The 21501-nt window shown below is 49.6% G+C and overlaps 1 protein-coding gene across 14 annotated transcripts in view; it reads left to right on the top strand.

The window, feature by feature from the left end:
- Positions 1-1402: 1402 nt before the first annotated feature.
- TCF4 (transcription factor 4) overlaps positions 1403-21501 on the top strand; it is a 114654-nt gene continuing 94555 nt past the window's right edge. For 3 of the 14 annotated variants that reach the window (XM_050329528.1, XM_050329529.1, XM_050329530.1), the window contains exons 1-2: positions 2835-3479; positions 5103-5175. In XM_050329528.1, the coding sequence (XP_050185485.1) occupies positions 3150-3479; positions 5103-5175 (403 nt within the window). In that variant the 5' untranslated portion in view covers positions 2835-3149. The other 11 variants (XM_050329532.1, XM_050329534.1, XM_050329539.1 and 8 more) reach the window with 9 other exon arrangements.

Raw genomic sequence — 21501 nt, forward strand, 5'->3', positions numbered from 1 at the left:
CGGCGAGGGCTGGGGGGTCCGAAGGGCGGGAAACCCTTACGGGGTCTGAGGGCTCCAAAATGGCAGCAAGCACCTCACGGGGTCTGTGGGGGCTGGGGGGCTGTGGAGCGCAACGCCCTCACAAAGCTGGGGAGGACTGTGGAGGCTGAGAGGCACAAAACCCTTCAAGGGTCTGCTGAGAAGTGGTGAGGTGTGAAACCCAGAAAAGAGTCTGCTGAGGGATGGGGGACTGAGGGGTCCGAAACCCCTCTGCTGAGGGCTGGGGGGGGCACAAAATGGCGTCTGATCACGACTGGAGGGTGAGGGGTCTGAAGTCCCTCAAAGAGTCTACCGAGGTCTGAGGGGTCTGAAACCTCTCATGGGATCTGCTGAGGGGCACAAAAGCCCTAAAAGGGTCTGCTGAGGGTTGGAGGGGGTCGTGAAACCCCTCACGGGGTCTGCTGAGGGCAGTGCGGCCCCACCTCACAATGGTGGCAATGTGAACCCGCCTCATGTTGGGGGGCAGTGTGGACCCTCTTCATTATGGGGGGCAATGCAGACCCCCTCATGATGTGTGTGGGGGACAGTGTGGGCTCCCCTCATGGTGGGGGGCAATGCAGACTCCCCTCACGGTGGGGAACAATGTGAACCTCCCTCACGGCCGGGGGCAGTGCGGACCCCCGTCACAATGGGGGCAATGTGGGCCTCCCTGTTGGTGGGCATAATGTGGACCCGTCTCATGATGGTGGGCATAATGTGGACCCGTCTCATGATGGGGGGCATAATGTGGATCCGTCTCATGATGGGGGGCATAATGTGGATCCGTCTCATGATGGGGGGCACAATGTGGACCCGCCTCATGATGGGGGGCACAATGTGGACCCGCCTCATGATGGGGGGCACAATGTGGACCCGCCTCATGATGGGGGGCACCGCGGATCCCCCTCATTAACAGGGACAATGCGGCACCCCTCATTAGGGTGGGCAATACGGCCCCCCATCATTCGGGGGAGCATTGCGGACCTCTATCATTAATGCAGTCAGCGCAGCCCCCCCTCCTTAATGGAGCCAGCGCGGCCCCATCCCGGGGGCAGCATCCCCTGTCCGCTGGTGGCGCGCGGCTCTGGGGGGGCGGCGGGGTCCCTCCATCTTGTGCAGCCCCGGTGCGCCGTCCCGCCCGCTTCCTCCCGCCCTGCCCTCCCCCTCCTCCTCCTCCTCCTCCTCCTCCTCCTCCACCTCCTCCCGCCGCCCGTCACGGCGCGGGTTTATAAGGCGCGGGCATTGCCCGGATGTGAGCGGCGGGCGCTGCGGCGATGTCCGGGCGGGCTGCGAGCGGCCGCGGCTCGGCGGGGGAGGCCGCGCTGCTCACCCGGACCGCCCGCCCCGCGCTGCCCTAAACTCGGACCAACTCTGGGAACCGCCGACCCCGCGCCCCCCCCCGCTTCTGGGTGGTTTTTTGTTTGTTTGTTTCTTTTGTTTGTTTGTTTGTTTTGGTTTTTTTAATTATTTTTTTTACATTATTTTTTTTCCGAAAGGAAGGACAAGTCCCCGAGAGCCGCGGTGCCGTGGGCCCCTCACCATGTGTCTGTAAAAAACAATAGGGCAAAAGTTGTCGGACCTTCTTTTTTCTTTTTTTCCACTGCTTTTTTATTTTTTATATGTATTTTTTAAATTTATATATTTTTTTTTGACCCCCCAAATCCCAACAAAGCCAGGTGTAGGGTGCCTGTAAAAGCTGTGGAATACCCCGCAGCGGGACTGACACTTTCCCTACTTTTTGGTGGTTTCGGAGGGTCACACACGTGTGAGACAATAAAGCACTTTGGCAGAAGATTCCTCTCTTTTTATTTTGATTCTTTTGATTCCTTTTTTTTTTTTCTTCCCTCCCCCCCCCTTGGAATATTGTGAACATATTTGTGGCCACTTAAGGTAAAGTTCCGTTTTGCTGTTAGACTAACTTGTCTGTGTATTTTTTTTGCTTTCATTTTTATTTTTTGATTGAAATTGTCGATCCCGATGTGCTATTTTATAAAAAAAAAAAAAAAAAAAAAAAGAAAGAAAGAAAGTGCAAGTTCCGGGCTGTTTAAATAGATATACATTGTGTATACGTTGCATAGACACGGTGTAACTACACGCGCGAGAGATACACCAAGGTGCAATCGCCGAGCGCGGGGACTCGCTGCTTTATTTACTACCGGAAAATGAAATTCAAGGAGTTGTTCTTTAGCGGTGTCGGGCCTGCGAGAGGACAATACGGAATAAAAGTGGCAGAGGGGATGAGAGAAGCAGGAAGGGGAAGGGCGGGGGGTTGCTGGCAGCGTCCCCAAAAACTTGCGCGTAAATCCAAGCGGCTGCTTTGCAAAGTTTGCAGCGATGCTCCGGGAAAACGGGAAAGCTCGGGGCTGGGATCGAGCGGGAGGGCGGGAATAAACCGACCCCAACAAAGCGAGGTTAGAGAGAAATATCAAACCCCCCAAAATACGAACGGCGAGCGGGCGATCCAAAGGGGGAAAAAACCTTGTTCCTGCCGGCCAAGTCCCCGCGTCACGTGCGCCCGCGGCCCCGTATAAACGCGCTCGCCATGTGTGTGAGCGAGCCGGGCGAATCCAAAGTGGAATCCTTGGAAAAGTGCGGCGGGAGCGGGCGGGAGCCGCGCTCGGAGCTTCATGAGCGGCGGCGGCGGGTACGGAGGCGGCGCCGGGGCTCGCCGGGGTCGGGGCCGCGGGGCTGGGCTGGGCTCCGCGCCCCTTCCCTTCCCTTCCCTCTTCCCTTCCTTCCCTTCCTTCCCATCCTTCGGCTCGGCTCCCCTCCCCCCGGGCGCTGCCTCCGCACAGGCCCAGCCGCTCCCGGCTTGTTGTCGGCCTTATCCCCCTCCTTCTCTCCGCAAATTAGGAATCGGGGCTAATTGTACCCCGCTGCCCCCGCCCCCCCGGAACCTGCACTTCGCTCGCCGTGCCTTTTTTTTTTCCTCCTCTCGCTCTTTGCCGTTTCTGCCTCCAAACGCTCCTTTGCGTGGAAGAAGGAGAAGGGAAAAAGTTGGGAGCGGATGGCTGTAGTTTCTTCTCTGGGATCCTCATTCATTCCTCGCTGAACCTCCTGTTGCATAAATGATGCTCCAGGAGCGAGGCTTTGCCTGTTTTTTTCTCCTCCGGATTTGGGTTTAAGAGTGGATGTTCCCGGGTTTTGCCTCTTTGGAAATACAATATCGCCTTTTTTTTTCTTCTTGTTGTTGTTTTTTTTTTTTTTTTTTTTTTGGTTGTTTTTTTGGCTACCCCTCCATCTTTTTTTCCCCTCCCTTCTTCTTCTCAACTACCCACCCCCCGAACCCCCTTGAAAAAAAAAGCAAAATCCGACTGTGTTTCCTGCAAGGCTCGGGATTTCTGATTGCGGTTATTTCCATGTTTCTAGGTTTGTGTGATTTTGCTAAAATGCATCACCAACAGCGAATGGCTGCCTTAGGGACGGACAAAGAACTGAGTGATTTACTGGATTTCAGTGCGGTAAGAGACAACGGTGGAAATTAGCAACAGCTGTAAAAAAAAAAAATAATCTTCTAGCTGCTCTGTTAACAACAACAACAAAAAAATCCAACCCCCCCGCAAAAAAAAACCCAAAACCTAAAGCGACAAAACCAACCCCAAACTGTGCTCCAAGTACATTGGGCAATTTTTAATCAGCAGCTAGAAGCACGGTAAATATCTGAATTTGCTTAAAAAAAAAAAAAATCCAAGCTGAGTATTTGGAGTCTTTCTGATTGTGTGTGATGGGAGATGCAGGCGCGTTCGCAGCTTGGTTTCGTGTCTCGGATGGCTTGAATAATTCCTGCCAAAAGAAACGCCCCGAAAACTGACCGTTTCTCATAATTCCTCCATACCAATATTGCACTTTTACCGTGCTTTAGGTTTTCGAGCGTGGTTGGCACATGAACTAATTAATTGCTAATGAGTCGCTGATATTCTCCTTTCGGTTCTTCCCTTGTTTCGTTTTTTGGCACACGGAAAGTGCAAAGAAATCCACGACTGTCTCAGTTTAAAGTTTTCCCTGAAATCTCCTCTGGCTTCTGCTGGTGCTAAAGCTGCTCCGACCTTCTCGGCGCGGCCCTAGCCAGGGGTTTGGGATGTTCTTTTCGCGGGGAAAAAGGGGTTTTTGTCCCCCGGGCTGGTTTGGAGGCCGAACGTTCCGCCGGACGCGTGCACTTGTCTAGTTTTGTCAGGCTCCCCCTCCCCCTCCAGCCCCTTCCTTCCTCTCCCCATCCCCTCCCTTCCCCCCAATATGTCAGGAATATCTCTCTATCCACTTAGTTATTTATTTTAGGGCAGAGCTTTCTCTGGGAGATGCGGGGCCGCTCCTAAAACCCGGCTAGGCCCCCCCCCTCTCCCCCGCGAGCTCCAGGCTGGTGCTGCTGCTCCAGCCTCGGCTTCCGAGGGATGGCTGCGGGAAGTTTGGCCGGGAATCGTAGCCCGCGGCAGCTCCGCAGCCCCCTCTCTGCTTGTCGGTGCACTTTTCCCATTTGTTCCCTGGCTTTTTGCAGGCTCTGACTCAGGGAAGGTGCGTATTATCCACCAGATGCGTCGGAGAAGGGAGAAACCAATTAGGGTCGGAATAAATGCTGGGAAGAGAGAGAGAGGAGTGCGAGAGAGGGAGGGAGAGGGGGCGAGGAGCGAGCCTGGCTTCCAATTGCTCGGTGGGAGAGACGGGATGAGAATTTAGGGCAGGTGGCACTTTGCATTATTATTATTTGGGTTCCCACATGCCAGGCAAATCCTTGAGCGGGATGGAAGTGGACGTTGCTACACTGATGGCCAAGGTTGCGACCCAATCCCAACTTTTTCCGCCTTTGTCGGCGGGGAGAGCGGAACCAGCCCCGCTTCCCAGCCTGGAGAGTCGCTGGGCACTGGCATGGCTTGAAGTCTTCGGGAAGGGCAGATTGTTTGGGAAGCTAAGGAGCCTAAGAAAAGCGGGATGCTGGTGGGAGCTGGCAGGAATCTGTATTTGTTTGGGGGACGATGGTTCCAGGGAGAGAAACTCCTGAGGACCGTGGAAGGAACTTCGGACTGCCAGTGGACTCGGGAATCGCTTGTTTTCCACTAGTAATGCCTCTTTGTTTTTTTTTTTTTTTTTAGATGTTTTCACCTCCCGTGAGCAGTGGGAAAAATGGACCAACTTCCTTGGCAAGTGGACATTTCACTGGCTCAAGTATGTACCGTTTTTTGTTCCCTCCATGGTGCAAATGCTGTGATTTATTTCTCCATGGGCTTTACCTTTGTTGTGGTGCTTTAATCTCTCGTGGGGAGCAGATCCGTTTGGATTGGAGTGGAATTATTCCTAAGCACTGGTTATGATTATTCTGATTTTTATTATTTCCACAAGCCTGGGAGGTTTTTAGAGCACTGCCACACAGTCCTGATTTTTAAAAAACCCCTGAACTTCCCCTCTGTGTAGCTGCTGCTGAAAATTGTTCTGGTGTGAAAGTAGGTTTATCTTTTGCCTTTTTTAATTTGAGCCTCAGTGAATTTTTTTTATTTCTAATTCCAAAGACTCTCTTTGTCTGGGAGGGATGAGAGTCAAAACCTGTCGTGTGCAAATGAATTTGGTGAGTCAGAACTGAAGCAGAATTGAAGCTGAATCGGAGGCTGCTGCAATTAAATATAGAAATCACAAGTATCCGAGGATAAATAGCAGGGAAGGGAATGTTTAGGATTATAGAGGATGGAATATTTTTGGTGAATTGAACCCTTTTAGTTACTTTGGAGCTGGGGCATTTTGTTTGTAAATATTGGAGCCTTGTGGAAGCAGGATTTGTTTGTTATTTGGCTGTGGTAGGGTTGGATGGGCAAGGGCAGCGTTCCCTAAAATCAGGAGTGGGATGACAAAGCGATCTCAGAGCTCTTGGCAGTGGAACACGTGTGGACAATAATTGTCTGGCAACTCCAGTTTTATAGGGAGGCTTTTATGTGCCTGACAGATGAGAAGGCAAACTCCCAGAGATCCTTACTGCCCATGTCCTTGCCCCGGGATGCAGTTGGTTCTCCTGCCCCGATCTCCAGGTTGGGAGTTGCAGTGTTTTAGCTCCACGTGCCAACGCTCCGGCCGTCAGGTTGTACCAGCATCCTGGGCAAGCCAGGGGGAATTTGGGCACGGCTTCCCTGCAAACTGCCCCAGGATAGCCACCTCATTCCATAGGGTTTCATGCCCAATATTCCCAGCTTTTCCTCAGTGCAAGGCACCCCTTCTCTTTATGCAGCATTTCATTAAATGCACTGGGACATCAGTCAGCTTTTGCTTTCCAGAGCAGGATTGGCAGCTGGTCTGCAATGGAATGTTTTTTAAGCTCAGGTGCCACCTGAACGCTCAGTTTGTGCCTTTTATTCTGTGTAGCCTTTGGAAATAACACCGTGGGTTTGTTTTATCTCCCCAAACTTGGTTATGTTGTGCTTGCAGCGACTTGGAGAATTTTGCTGTTGGGGTTGAACAACTTTCCAAACATGAGCTGTAGATTTTAATCCCATTTTTTGCCATTTTGCGCCGTAATTTTCCGAGCCGATTTCGGCGGATATGGAATATCCACTCTATTTGTTTTCAGGGGAGTGTTTGTGCCAGACAAATCAATTTGTCATGCTCAGGGCCTGGGCCATGCACAGCCACTACTTGGGCTGGGTGACCCCAGAGTTATATTTAATAATTCTGTCCCAAGCCTCAGCTCTGGAGTCGCTTGGATCAGGAGGACAAACTGGAGCAGGGAGTGATTAAATTGTGTTTTATTGTCTCCGAAGCTGAAAGAATTTGAGGAACTTTGACACCTCCTGTAGCCAAGGAGGATGATTTAATGAACTGCAGGAAGCGAGGGATAGGGAGATAAAACCCACTTAAAACAACACCTGAACTGTCCCATGGACAGAATTCCCGCAGAATTCCTTGTCCACACTGATACCAGGTGGTGGAGGAGGAAGGAGAAGCTTGAGGAAGCGCCGGGCATTTGCACAATGGCAGCGCAGGGGGCTTCTGGAAGTGAAAATAACTGGAATTTTCCTCTTGGAATATCTGTTGCTCAGTTATTCGACAGGGAATTTTGCAGGGAGTGCTCAGTGCTTCCCAAAAAGTTGGGGGCAATGCCAGGGAGACGCGTGGCCTGAGGATGGAGGTGCGTGGCTATTGTTTGGAGCAGGGCTTGGGAAATCAGGATTGCATGGATAACACTGGGATAACTGCTCCGAGAGGGGTTTCTGTGCTCCATGGCAGGACCGAAGGCAACTCCATCAATAATAGCAAACATGGTTTATTATTCTAATTATGCACATTGAGAACGTCGGGTTTGGAGAGCGGGGTGGATCCTGCTTTTCTTCCTGCAAGTTCTCTCTAGGAAGTTTGAGCCGGATTTTAATATTCCTCTTTAGAAATACAGTTATTAAGACGAGGAACCGCAGAGGTCATTGCTCTACATTAATGTGGAACTCCTTATGGACAGGGGGGAAAAAAGAGGGAAAAACAGCCTCCAAAAGTAATGCCAGACAGGGAAGTGAAACCAGCTGGACTCTGGACTGGAGGAAGTGTGGGAATAATTCCTGCTCGAAGTCATCCCGGGGGCTTTTCCCTCAGCTAATCCACAACGCTCTGTTGTGATTTGCAGTGAGGAGGGGGGGGGGGGAGGAAGAAAGTAAAGCCCCGTTGCCTTTGAGTCTCGAATTCCACAAACATGGCTTCTCCAGACCGGGGAGGGCTGCAGGGAGAAAGGAATGTAACCTGAGCTCCAACCCTGACATTCCCAGGGAGCATTTTTCACATGAAAGGCTTTTGTGAGCCCAGGGAAGGCCCAGCAGCCCATGTTTGATGTTTGCAGGTGTTGGGGCTGGAGCCTCTGACCTGTGCTGGGAGAGCTGGGGCACTGGAAGCACCAAACTCCCCTGGAGTTCCGTCCACTTTGGGTCGTGTTTGTGAAGTGATTTAGGAGCTGCTCCTTCCACTGAACAATGCACATTCTTTGCAGGCATCCGGGGGGGGCTTTTGAGTTTTTCTGCTTTGTTTGCCCTTTTTTTAGGATGGTGGCCAAAATAAAATGAATTTGTCCACAACTCCTAAAATTTTGTAAGGAGTTTCCATCTCCTTCCCCAGCACATTCATCACAAATTTATCCTACTTTGAGTGTGAGGCCCCATAAAATAAAAGGGTGACAGACTGGGGAGCAGTTTTGCCCCCAAGAATTCCATGGGTCTGTCACATTCGGTGTATTTCAGGTTTTTATCCATTAATCAGAGCCCACATCTTCCTGATTCCCTTCGATTTCTGCTCCTTCTATTTAAAGCCTGGAATTTTACCTCTGTTTGGGAGCATCTGCTCTGGATTGCCCACTCTGAGTGTCTCTGAATAGCGTGTGGGTGGCAGCAGGATCGGAGAAAAGCGGGATTTTTCTCATTGCCCATTCCCATGGCCCAGAAAAAAAGGGAGAAAATCTCCCATCTCTGCATCTCCCAATAAAGCAAAGTCTGTTTAAAGGATTTAAATCCTCGCTTTTCATTTTGCCATTAGTTTGATTAGGGCTTGGCCTGCATTAGAGCAACAAATTAATACATCTTTAATGAGGGAATCACAAATCCAGCTCGGGCTAAAGTCCTCTTTTTTTTTTTTTTGATTTGTGATGTTCTGTGAGGAAATTCTGACAAATACTGTGGGGGTTTTAAAGCACAACCTGGTTTTGGAGTGTGGAGAACCTGCAGAATTTTGCTGTTGTTCGTTGATCACCAAAAAAAAGAATTAAATCGAGGATGTTTTGGAGCTGGTCAGGTGAGGCACATCCGGGGATGCCTGCATGGATCCCAGTATTCCCAGCAGGAATAGCCTGTGTGATAGGGAAGAAACACGCCATACCAGGGAGGATTTGGGAAGGAAGGGATTATGATGCAGAATAGCCATTCAAAAGATAAAAAAAGAGGGGGTAAAAATCCCCAAAAAGAGAAATTTTCAGCCTTTTGCCCCAAAGATACTGCATGAGGGAAGTGGCACGGCAGGTCCGGAGCTCTCGCGGTTCCAGGGCAGGGAGTTCAGGTTTGCCGTGGGCTATGCCAGGAAAGATGGAAAATGATGATGGGCTTTGGGTGGGGGCTCAGCTCCGTTGCTCTGCGTTCCTGCCTCGGAATTCCAGGTCTCCGGGGGGCTGCAGGACCCTCGGGCCCCTTGGATCCAAGCTCAGCTCCCGGTCCTGTCTCCCACTTGTTCTCCCTGTTGAAAACTCTGGGGCTTCACAAAAGCAGCTCCTTCCCTGCTTTCCATCCCTGAGGTTTCGCAATTATGATTAAGGAGAGCAGGAATGCTGTTGCCTCCCATCCTTCCAGCTATGTTTACCCGGGATCCTCCTCCCCTCCGTGGGGACAGCCAGAGCCCCAGGCTCTGCTGTTTGGAAGTGGCCTGAGCCCCCCCCCCACCCCGGAGCAGGAGACTGACTCCCAAAGCACAGAGGTTCCTCCAGGACCCGATCCTTACTCGCAGGAGCAAACTGAGTGTAGCTGCAGAGGCCACTCCAGAGCCGCAGCCACCTCCAGCCCCTGGACTATGGAAATCTGGGAGCCCAGGGCCTGGTTGCTAGTTAAGGAGGTAACCCAGGCCAGCCATTCCCGGTGGATAATGGAGACTGGGAGCTGGAGGTGCTTTGGGCAGCCTCGTTCAGTGTTACCTTGTTTGCAATAGATTCAATAATTCGCAATCTGCTCCGGGGCCACAGCCACCCGAATGTCACCTGCAGGGGGGACAGCCCTGCCTGCCCTTCCCAAATCCAGCAGCAGCAGGGATGCTGCTTCAGCTTATCCTGTGGATATCAGGGATCTGGGAACAAAGTGGGGCTGTTAAACCAGGCAACTTGGGCCTGGCTTGGACTTAAGTGGGAGCACAAAGCTTGCTCAGGGAAAAAACCCAAACAAGTGAGGTACAATTCGGCTTCTTCCCACTGGATTTGTGCTCGTGCCACTCCCAAATTCATATGGATTTTTGTCAGAGGCAAATGCCGCTTCCACGACCTGAATTCCTAAGGAACATGGAATAGGCACAAAGAACCCCAATTTTTTGTCTTTCACCACTTATTTCTGCAGTAGCCAAAAAATAATGGGATTTAATGTTTTTATCACCCCTCCTCCATAATTTAAACAGAATTTGGAAATGACTTGGATATTTTCCTTAACTGAGGAAGTCAAAGGGTTTAAGCCCCTGCTTTGGGATGCCAGGAATGTTGTGGAGAAGCTGCTTGATGTTTTTTTGGTGGGATCAGCATATATCTTTCCTGATTAGTGTTGTAATGAGGAATAACTGAAATAATAGAGGAACAACTAAGCCACAGGAACATATAGAGTGGAATTCAGTCATGGAAGTTTATGCTGTTAATTACTGGAATCTTCCTTAAATGCCTGGAATCCTGGAGCACTAAAAGCTCTCCTATAAACAATTTTGCTTTGAGCTCCAAATGATTCCTTTCCCTTTTTTCCCCCCTTCATCTGCTCTGATAAACAAAGTCGTTTTGGAAGCTTTACAGATCAAACATTTACTCCTCATGGTAAACTTGTTGTAGCTGAAAATCCGGGGCTCTGCAATCCCAGGGAAAAGGGGAGAGTCCGGGTGGCCTGTGGTTTTCAGGGATTTAAATCCTGCTGGGATTTAACTTGGCTCCCATCAGCCAACAAAACCCTGTGGTTGTTCCATGAGGAACAGTTATGGTTTAAAGTGCTTTTCCCGATGTTTTCTTGGATTCCGGGGGGTTGGACACTGGAGAGAAGAGCAGGAATAACCTGAGAATGTTTCCTAGGATGTAGCATGTAAAATTAATACACATGTAAGAGGATGTGCCATTTGCCAGTGGCCACTCCACAGAGTTGCTCGGCAGCCAGGAGGGATGACAACAACTCATCCCAGCCCCTGGAATAATGCAATTTGCTCTTAGTTCTTTGGAAAAGTTGCTGCCTGAAGCAATTTATTTTTGGGCATCCGGGAGGTCCAATGTCCCCAGTATCCACCCCTTGTGCCACTTGAAGGTTTCCAACCTGGGAATTCAGGCCCAAATCCCCAGATTGGTAACACTAACCTGCTGAATTTTTGTTTTCAAAGATGTTTGCAGGGAAAACTTCCTGCCTGGTGCTTCTTGGGTTGGAATGACCAAATGCTTAATTAATTTTTTAATCTTTTTGAGCACTGCTGTGGAATTTCTTTTCCCAGCAAACTCCAGGAATTAGGAAAAGCCTGAAAGAGAGAACTGGGAGGGTTTATTTCTTCTGCCCAGGTGTGGTTGAACTGAGCCTCCACCAAGCAGGTGGAAGGATCTTTGGGGTTATTTAGGTGGATTTTGGGGCAGTCACAGCACCGTCGGTGTGAGAACCATCGTGGCAGTTGCTCCTTAATTGCATCTTTGTACTGCACCCGCTAGTAATGCTGTAGTAGCTGCTCCCTGTTGTCGTCCGGGCTGGTGGGGATGCAGTTTGGAAACTGCTGCTGGGTTTGCCGAGTGCCCGTGTGGGATTTGGCTGGACTTGGGGACTGTAATGGTTTTCTTGTCACCTTCCTGGCAGCTCCGACCCTTCCTGCCCTTTGTCCAGCTCTGTCATATGTGTGTGTGACCCCCTGCTTTGTCACGTGTGTGTGTGACCCCCTGCTCTGTCACACACGTGTGTGTGTGACCCCTGCTTTGTCATGTGTGTGAACCCCTGCTTTGTCACACGTGTGTGTGTGTGACCCCCTGCTTTGTCACATATGTGTGTGTGTGTGTGACTCCCCCTACTTTGTCACACGTGTGTGTGTGTGTGATGCCCTACTTTGTCACATGTGTGTGTGTGTGACCCCCTGCTTTGTCACACGTGTGTGTGCGTGTGACCCCCTGCTTTGTCACACGTGTGTGTGTGTGTGACGCCCTGCTTTGTCACACGTGTGTGTGTGTGTGTGACTCCTGCTTTGTCATGTGTGTGAGGCCCTGCTTTGTCACACGTGTGTGTGTGTGACCCCTGCTTTGTCATGTGTGTGAATGCCTGCTTTGTCACACGTGTGTATGTGTGACCCCCTGCTTGGTCATGTGTGTGTATGACCCTTCCTGCTTTGTCACATCTATGTGTGTCCCTGCTTTGTCACACGTGTGTGTATGACCCCTGCTTTGTCACATGTGTGTGTGTGTGTGTGTGTCCCTGCTTTGTCACACGTGTGTGGGTGTCCCTGCTTTGCTTTGTCCATATGGGATCTCTGTCCTGACGCCCCAGTACTCCTTCCTCAGTCAGTGTTTCATTCCCAGATCCAGGGAGGCTCCCTAAGGAGATTTCCCTTTGGATCCTTCCCCTTGCACCACCTCAGGCCTGTGGGTCCTGGAAAAGTGTCCATTAAAATCCCAACCCAAATCCCTGTGGAATATCATGTGTATGGCAATCCAAGGATTTCTGCCGGAATCATTTAGGGGTCCAAAACCGGGAAAGCATTGCAATCATTGAATTAATTCTTAGGCATGGATGTAATCCCCAGGAAAACAGGGATGCAGCTCTTTTTGTTCTGTAGCATCTGCAAAACAGACTCTGTTTTTCCTGAGTAAAAGCCAGGCTTGCTCGTGGAAATTTGGGATCTTGGGGCTGACGTGCTCTTCCCCCATCCTGTACATTTAAATACGCTCGACGTATTTGAGAAACAACTGATCCGAGGCTTTGGTGATATTAAATCCAGCTAAATAAGATTCCCGATGGAATATCAAGGCTCTAATTGAATCTCGGGGGTTCTGGGCCCGTTCAGACACAGCCTTGGAGTTGTTTTGTGCTTCCTGACGTCAACCCGGAGCTGATTGAATTACGGCCCGAGATTGTGGGAGCACCTGCCAGGGCCGCGGGGCTGGAGGGTCCGGCAGCACTTCCCTGCTGGCAACTTCGGTGCTGGGATAAAAACTCCAGGGTGGAAGCAAAGGTGGCAAAGCCAAATGAGCTGCCCCAGCTCCTCTGCCCTTGCTGATGACCCGAGGCTGCTCCTGGTTGTGGTGACCATGGGATGTGACAGAGGACAGGCTGGAATATCGGGATCTAATGCCATTACACAGAAGAGACTCGTTTCGTCAGGATTTTGGGAACAAAGACAGGCAGGGATGAGGCTGGGACAAGTGTCACTGTAATTCCAGCACCACAAGGCTGTTTGGGTGGAATCTGGGAGCACCTGCGAGCTGCACTTCCACAGGGTACAGCCCAGTTTTCCTCATTTGTTTAAGGGACAAGTGACAGCAGGGATTTTGGGAGAGGAGCGAGGATGATTTGCCTTCCTGATCAGGCACAGCCACAAGCAGAGCTGGGAAGAAGTGGCCTGAGAGCTTAAGCGTTACCTGAGACCTTGTGTCCAGGGTTTGCCCACAGGAGAATCCCACTCTTTGCTCCTCCTGCTTGTCCAGGATGAACTGTTTCCTTGGAAAACATAAAATGCAGTGTTAAATCCTGAGAGCATTCCTCATCCTGCGGGGTGAGAGCCGGCAGCAAATGCGTCGCTTAACTTTGGGTTTCTGCCTCTAATCCCTTTGTTGATTTTATCCTCCTTGGAAAGATCCACTTACTTAGGAAATACTGGGGCTTGTTGGATAAACAGAGGAAAATTCACATTCCTAAAATTAGCTGTCTTGTAAACACCACAAATTAGAGCATTAATTCAGGAACCAGCACGGTCACTAATGGGCATCGCGTTTTTGCCCTCTCCTAATATTCTCCTTTATATTCCATATATTTTTCTCTCCTTTATATTCCCTATATTTTTTCCTTATTTATATTCAGTGTATTTTTCCCTCATTTTTATTCCCTATGTGTTTGGTTTCCTCCCTCAGTGTATGCCTTTAGAGCTGACGTGGTTAATTGGTGGCAGTACCGGGTGCGCTCCCCGCTCGTGCCGAGCTCTGATTAAGAGGTTTGGGCAGTGTAGAAAACTGATGCTTCCCGTGGCTGGGGTGCACAGCAAACCCTGGGAATGCATTGGGATTCAACTAGGGAAGTTAGCCTGGAAAAATATCTGGGATCAGAATGTAAACCCAGGGTTTGGGGTGACTTTTATGAGCTCGCCGGCTCCGTTCGGTCGCTCAGGTGCCCAGTGCTGCTTCTCTGGATGTGGGATAAATCCTTAACTGTGAAATTATTGGGGTTAAAGGGTCATTTTCCTTGTAACCACAGACTCAGTTTAGCTGAAGAACAAGCACATTGTCAAATGGAAAAATAAATATATATATAATATATATATAAAGCGATTTGTTTAGACAGGAAAAGCTCTTCATTATTTGAACACTGCAGGGCAAGACTGAGTCTTTTGGGGGTAAAACTGAGTATTTTGGGGGCAAATTTGAGTTATTTTGTGGCAAAATGGAGTCTTTTTGCCGAGCAAACCCAGAGTAGAAAACTCTGCCGTGACCTCGTGAGTGTGATGTGGGGCAGTGGTGAAACACCTCTGGAAAATCGGGAGTCTTCCACATCCGAACTGTGGGGCTGCCTGAGTGTGACCAGTGCGGCAACTGCTTGATTCCAATTAACCCCTGTAATTCCAGCATCACCCTGTTTAAGGTTATGAAGGGGAGGTTATTTACCTAAAATTCAGGAAGGGAGGGAGGAAGTGAAACCCCTGAAAGCCCAAAGTGAGCAGATCAAGTGATTCCTATTTGCATTTTTGCCCTCCCGGAATCCCCCTCCCTGTAAGTTCTTGTGGCCAACGAAGCACAGTGCCGGATCGCCAGGCAAGGGGAGCTTTATGATATTAAATATGATATTTAAACCTTAAAAAAATCCATGTACAACAGGGTTTGGCTATCTTTTGAAGTGTAAAATAAATCCTGTGGCTCTCGGGTGATGTCGATAACCAGGGCAGGGCCTAATGGCGAGTTGTTCTTCCCTTAATCCAAAAGAGCAAGAGCTTAAATAGAAAGTGCAGGATTATAAAAGAAGCAGCTTTATTCTTTTTTATTTTGGTTTCGGAGAAAGTTGTTCTGGAAAACAGCCCTGGAAAAATCAAGTGGTGATGGTGTCCGGAGGGTAGGATGGAGCCGTCGCACGGAGTGTGGCCTCTGGAGGGGTCTGAAGGACCCTGAGTTCACCAGGGTCACTTGTGATTTTATTATTAATATTTCCAATCATATTTTGCTGCTTAAGTCTCTTTCCTGCCCGTTGCTGTCAGAAAGACCTCATTCACGAGGAAATTCTCAGCAAAAATGGATAATCTGCAGAATAGCCTCTGATTTGCTGTGAGTTCGATTGAAGAAGGGCAGCAAAAAGCTGAGTAAAGCCGGGAATAAAGTAGGAAAGGGCAGATAGGGCAGAAAAGGGATCTGAGGAACAGCACTGTTCCTGGGGCCGGGAGCCGGGCAAGACTGGGGCCGCTCGCTCCGTGTCACAGATGGCACCATCTTCCCACTGTGCCCTGGATCACAGACTGGCATCTTAATGGAGCAGAAGCAGCGTGGGGCCTCCCCGGAGAGAAGGGAGGTTTATCCCGCTCCAACGGAAGGGTTGAAGGTGCCTCTTTCAAGGTATCCGTCCTCATCCCGCTTGGAAAGCTGACTCAGGGACTCCAGCCCCGCTTGGGGTTACACAGGACGAATCCCATCTGAACCAACCCCCAGGGCTGCTGAAATCCCGAGTTTTTGGAGGTTTTTGTTTGGTTCTAGACCCTCAAATCCTTCTGCTGTCCCTGAAGAACCAGGAGCCCACAGGATAGAGCCTGGCAATTCCCCCCCTCCCACCCCCGCAGCATTTTCCGTTCTTATTTATGGACTTATTACATTGATCCTGTTTATTAAAGGCTACCACTGTGTTGGTGTTGTGCTTTTCCGAGGGTTAATTGGTTCCAGTTGCAGAGTTAATTGATTTCACTTGGCTCCCAAGGAGGAGACGTGAAATGGAGTCTCCTCTGAGGGCGACACTTCCCAGGAGAAGCGCACACCTCCTCTCCCGTTCCCGGGAGGCACAAGCCTCCTTTGTGACTTTACAGGCAATTTTTGCCACGGTGCCGCTTCTTCTCATCCTCGAAAATTCCTCCTTCGGAGTGGCAGGGAGGCTCTGCACTCCCCAGCATCTCCAGCATTACCTTGGATTTGCTTCCAGATAATGGCAACAGATTCCAAATTGCTCTTCTGAGACTTGCCTTCCAGTGGCTTTGCTCCCATCCACGAGCTGTTGGGCTCTCCCGGATTCATCGTGGCAACTTCTTTTTCCCCCTTGAAAAGGCATTTGATCTCTTTCCTGATTTAATCTGAGCTTCCTGAGAGGACTTTGAGGAAGGGCATCTCATTTAGGGATCATTCTATATCATCACCAAAAATTCCAGCTGCTCGCTGCCTAATCCTGCATTTAGGAATTTTTGGGTGGGTGTTCATACTACTTGTGTCAATGCACAAAGAGCCACTTCTCTGTGTTATTAGAGGCAACCAATTAATAAATATGGGAAATGGATTTCTTTCCATGGAATCATGGAATGCTTTGGGTTGGGAGGGAGCTTAAAGCTCAGCTGGTTCCAAGCCCCTGCCAGGGGCAGGAAACTTTTCCCTTGCCTGGGTTGTTTTCTGGGAATCAGACAAGCTACAGCTCCATAGGTACTTGTGCTAGCTCCTTGTGTCCTGCCCTTTTACCCATCAATGGAAAATCAAAGCCCCCATTTCCTGGTTGTTTCGTTTGAAGCCTCCTCCAAGCTCACATCCCATAATTTGGTTTATTCAGCTCGGTGGTTGTGTTCCATTCACCTCCAGCAGGGATTCGGGGAGAGGGGAGGGATGAATAGGGATGACTCACGAACACAAGTGATTTTTAGAGCTTCTCCCATTCCCTTTGTCAGCTCCCAGGGAAGACTGGCATGTTTGGGATCAGCAAGGGCACTTCATGTGCTCTTCCCCCAGAGCTGGAACCAGCATATAAAAAGCTATGGGAATTTTCTTACTGACTTCCCTGTGAGGAATTGCTTCATGGAAAGGGTGGTCAGGTACTGGAATGGGCTTCCCAGGGAGGCGTGGAGTTCCTAACCCTGGAGGTGTTCATGGAGTGACTGGACGTGGCAGACCACAGTCTGTGGGAAAGGTGGGAGTCGGTCACAGGTTGGACTCCACGACCTCGGAGGCCTTTTCCAACCTGAATGATCCTGGGAATAGGTGAGCTTGGAAAAGGAGGGCTCTACTTATTTATATATCCTCATGAACTTGCCCAAAAGAATAATTTCCTCTCCTATTCCACCTGGGATTTCGCTGGGAGACCATATTTACAGGGATTGAAAAGTTGTTTCCTTCCAGCATTTTGAAGTGATTTTAAAATGTTTTTTTACATCAGTTTGTAAGGAAAACTTCCCTTTAAAAAGAATTCCCTGCCATTCTTCCTATAATCAGCATACACTCCACATTTCCTTGTCCTACTGCTTGGGTTCTAAACCCAAGGAATATATCCCTTAAAAAAGCAGGGATGTATTCCCACACATATTATCCCAATCCGGGGTAAGCATCTGTGGCTGTAAGTGCACTTCATCCCCCCTAATTAAGTTATTGAGTCATTTACACATTAGGATCTGCTCCAGATTCCGCTCTTCCAGGAACGGGTTCTAATTACACCCCCAGTTCTGCTGCTCCGATAAAACCCCGGGATTGGGCCGAACAATCTCCGGCTTCAGAACCATGTGGAATTAGAGGGCATTAGGGCCAAATTAAGGGAGTGGTTCTAAGGGGCACAACCAGGAGCTGACCCCCCCAGTTAGCTTCTCCCAGGTCTTGGAGCTCTTCAGGTGCCCCCCAAAGGCTAATCTCCCATTCCCTAATTGTCGGCGTCGGTTCCTGGGGTTGTAATTCCTGATTTTAATAAGGATTGTGAAGGCAGAACGGTGTTTGTTTAGGTTCTGTTCTTGGATTTGGGGGGGTTGATATTCCAAAGGTTCCATGTCCATCCACGGCCTCCTTCCAGTGTCAAAACTGCTCCTCAGTGCCTTGGGTTCAAGGGATGAGGTTTCTTCTGCTTTGGGATGAGGTTTTGGGATGATGGCTTTGGGATGAGGTTTCTTCTGCTGGTACGGTTGGGTTGTTCCCTGTGAGGGGTTTGCCAGAGAAGCTGTGGCTGCCCCATCCCTGGAAGTGTCCAAGGCCAGACTGGAATAACCTGTTCTAGTGGAAGGTGCAGTGGGCTGGGAATGATCCTTAGAATCCCTCCCAACCCAAATCAGGCGTGTGCGTACTCGGAAGGGGCTGCAGGCTCCCGAAGGTCCCGGGCCTTGGGGCAGACTCTGGAGCCTCTCTGCCTGCGCTGGCGCTGGCGAGGGCGCCCGAGGTGCAAAGGTGGGCGCTGTTCCAGGCGCTCCCCTCGTGGGGGAACCCCTCGAACATTCCAACTCCCCCAGGGCTTTCCAGGAGCATGCACTTGCTTCCAGCAGGCAGTTCTCAGGGGGTTCTAACAGGGCAAACCTTGAACGTTCCCACTTTTGTAAGAGCAAAGAGACTCCGGTGGTGATGTCACAGAGCATCACACACGGATGCAGTTGGAGGCACGGATTTAAGGGAAGTAAGAGCTTCCTGCTTCTCCTCCTGTCCTTTTTTAAGGAATTGAATGCCAAGATCCTTGAAATGAAGGGCAAAATTTCTTCCTTACACTGGAATTTCTGTATCAGGTTTAATATTTGCAGATGAACTTACGCTTTCCTTGCTACGTATTTCCAGGCCAGGTTGGACGAGGCTCGGAGCATCCTGGGCTATGGAAGGTGTCCCTGCCCATGGCAGGGGCTGGAAGGGAATGATCCTTAAAATCCCTTGTAATCCAAACCATTCCTTGATTTTCTGATTAGTCATTTAAGTGAGTGAGTGAAATTTCATGTCCTGTTATCCATGTGTAGGAGGAAAACATTCAGTTCTGGAAACCTGTTCCCAGCCAGGGTGTGGGAAACTCCCCTTAAATCCCATTTGGTAAATAACGTGAGGTTTTGGTCACTGGAACCCAAATACTGATATGAAGTGGTGCATGTTGGAATCGGAGATTTTGGGAAGGCTCCAAGGAGACTGTGGTATGAAAGGAATGAGGTCTTCCATGGTGGAAGTCAGGTTTTGTTTCCCAGTTTATTTTGGGATGTTTTTGGAAAGTAGGCTTTTTGGTCCCCAGCTGCTTCCCAGGGATCCGCAGTGTGTCAATTATTCTGATATAACAGTAATTAACGGTGATGCTGGTGAGGTGAAGGTGGACATCTCCATAACCGTATTGTGTGCAGGATCAGTCATGACTGTGGGTGGGTGTGGAAACCAAGGAGCAGTACCAGGGATAAACTGGCTGGTTACTGGAGGTTTTGCTCTGAGTTTCACTGCTCCTATCAAGTCTGAAGGTGGGCACCGACCTCAGCAGTTCTCCTGGCACACAAGTTGCTTTCCAAGGGGAACCATCCCTGGTGGAAAAGCAGAGAGCCTAAATAGATCTCTTTGGTCTCCCAGGCAGTCCATTAATTTGCTCCAATTAAATATTATCTTTAACTATTGCAAGGTGAACTGTCCCCTGATAATGGCTTTGGACGGCCATTAAGGCCTAATTGCTCCCTAATGGAGTTGGCCCAGGCTGTGATTTGATAGAACTTCTGGAAAAGAGACTAAAAGCACCAGGAGGGTTGGGGTTTTTTTTCCCACTGCTCCTTTTTTCATATCAATGGAGGAGATTAAATCCCATTTTCATTTAACACTGTGGGACCTGGTCTGGAGAATCCCAGAATCCCAGGGAGGTTGGAAGGGACCTCCAAGGTCATGGAGTCCAAGGTGGGAATGATCCCAGAGCTCTGAGTGCAACATTCAGTCCTTCTTTGGACACCTCCAGGGATGGGGGTCCACCCCCTCCCTGGGCTACCCCTTCCAAGGCCTTTCCAGGAGGAAATTCCTCCTGGTGTCCAACCTTACCCTCCCCTGGCACAGCTTGAGGCCCTTTCCCCTCATCCTGTCCCTTGTTCCCTGGGAGCAGAGGCCAACCCCCCCCAACAGTCTTTCAGGGAATCTTGGAGAGCGAGAAGGTCTCCACCAGTTGGAATCATCCTCCCAGTTTGTTCCAGCCCCTTGGAGCTGCTCCATCATCAGCTGGGAAACATGAGCAGGGTTGGAGAACCAAGTCTGTGTTCCAGGTGTGTTGTGGTCTCCAGGGCTTTATTTTGTTTGGAATTGAGAACATTTTCAAGCTTTCCCAGTATTTATACACTGGATTTGTTGCTGGAACTCTCAGGGATGAGCAAGGATTGCTGAGCTCTTGATCTGGGTGGCAAGGTGGTGAGTGGACAAAGGTTGGACTCGAGCACCTCAGAGGTCTTTCCTACCCTCAGTGATCCTGTGAATCATCCCAGGGCTGCAGACCCTATTCCATGGAAGTTTTCTATTCAATGTTCGGAGTCTGGCAGGGCTTTTTTATGGCAGGAAGGAGATCAATATCCCTCTTTTCTTGGATAGTGCCTTGTGTTTCAAGCCTGGAAGGGCCTCAGTCAGGAGGAGATATTATCCTGTAAATGGAATGTTTTTCTGCTCCAGCAATATTTAATGAGATCCTATCAAAGAAAGGCTTCCTTAAAAGACTGGGAAATGCTGCTCTCCCCACCGCTGTTTGAGAGCAGGACTTAACCCAATCTCCACAACATCATCCTGCTGCTTTTCTGCCTCTTCCATGCAATTCCAGCCATGGAAATAATGAATCAGGCGGAATTCGCCTTCATTTTCCCTGTTCTGAATGTCCTGAGATGAAACAATGAGCAGGATGATTCACAGGGAAAAATGATGGGAGATTTTGGGATTCAGAAGGGATTGAGGAGTTGTTTTTCAGGGTGATTTTGGTTTGATCTTCTTGGTTTTCCCCCACATATGGTGCAGGGGAGGGTGACGATGGCAAGCACTGCCCATCAGCCCTGACCCACCGAACAGACAGTCCATGTATTATAATTCCTGGGGCTGTAATTCCAAACCTTTGGCTGCTTGCATTTGGGCTCAGTTTGTAGGATCTAATTTTTTTAAGGACCAAAACCTGGTTTTGGGAGATTTTGTCCATCACAGATTTGTGAGGGGACCAAGACCAGGGTATTGTATGAGCAGGGCCTCCTCACCCCGCTGCTTCTTTGCACAAAACACCAGGAGAAATGTGCTTCCAGGGAAAAAATCCCTCATGCAGGAGGAGCTTTTAGTTTGGATAACAGGGAAAATCCCTCTGGTGCCCCTGGGATAACACGGTGTCACTTGGAGCCACCAAACCTGTGGTCACACGAAGAGGGATGTGGTCTATTCCAGGGGGATGCTGGAGATTTCCTCTTCTTTTTCCACAGAAAACTCTTTTGTTGAATCGGAATGAAACACATGTTGAGAATCAATGATCTATTAATTAATTCTTCACCATTCTTGCAATATTTGATGGCTTTACCACTTCCAGGGAATGCAGGGTTTTTGCTTTAGTGTTGGGTGATGAGGAAAGGAAGGAGAACAAACTGGGACGGCTGTAAAATGGGAAAAACCAACAAAACACCCTAAAACCTGCACAGCTTACAGATCTCCAAAGAGAGATTTGCTCCCAAGCAGTTTTCCTGAGTGGAAAACAAGGAATTGGT

This window comes from Myiozetetes cayanensis, unplaced genomic scaffold (assembly GCF_022539395.1).
Source record: "Myiozetetes cayanensis isolate MyiCay16 unplaced genomic scaffold, myiCay2020 scf4, whole genome shotgun sequence".
NCBI lineage: Eukaryota > Metazoa > Chordata > Aves > Passeriformes > Tyrannidae > Myiozetetes > Myiozetetes cayanensis.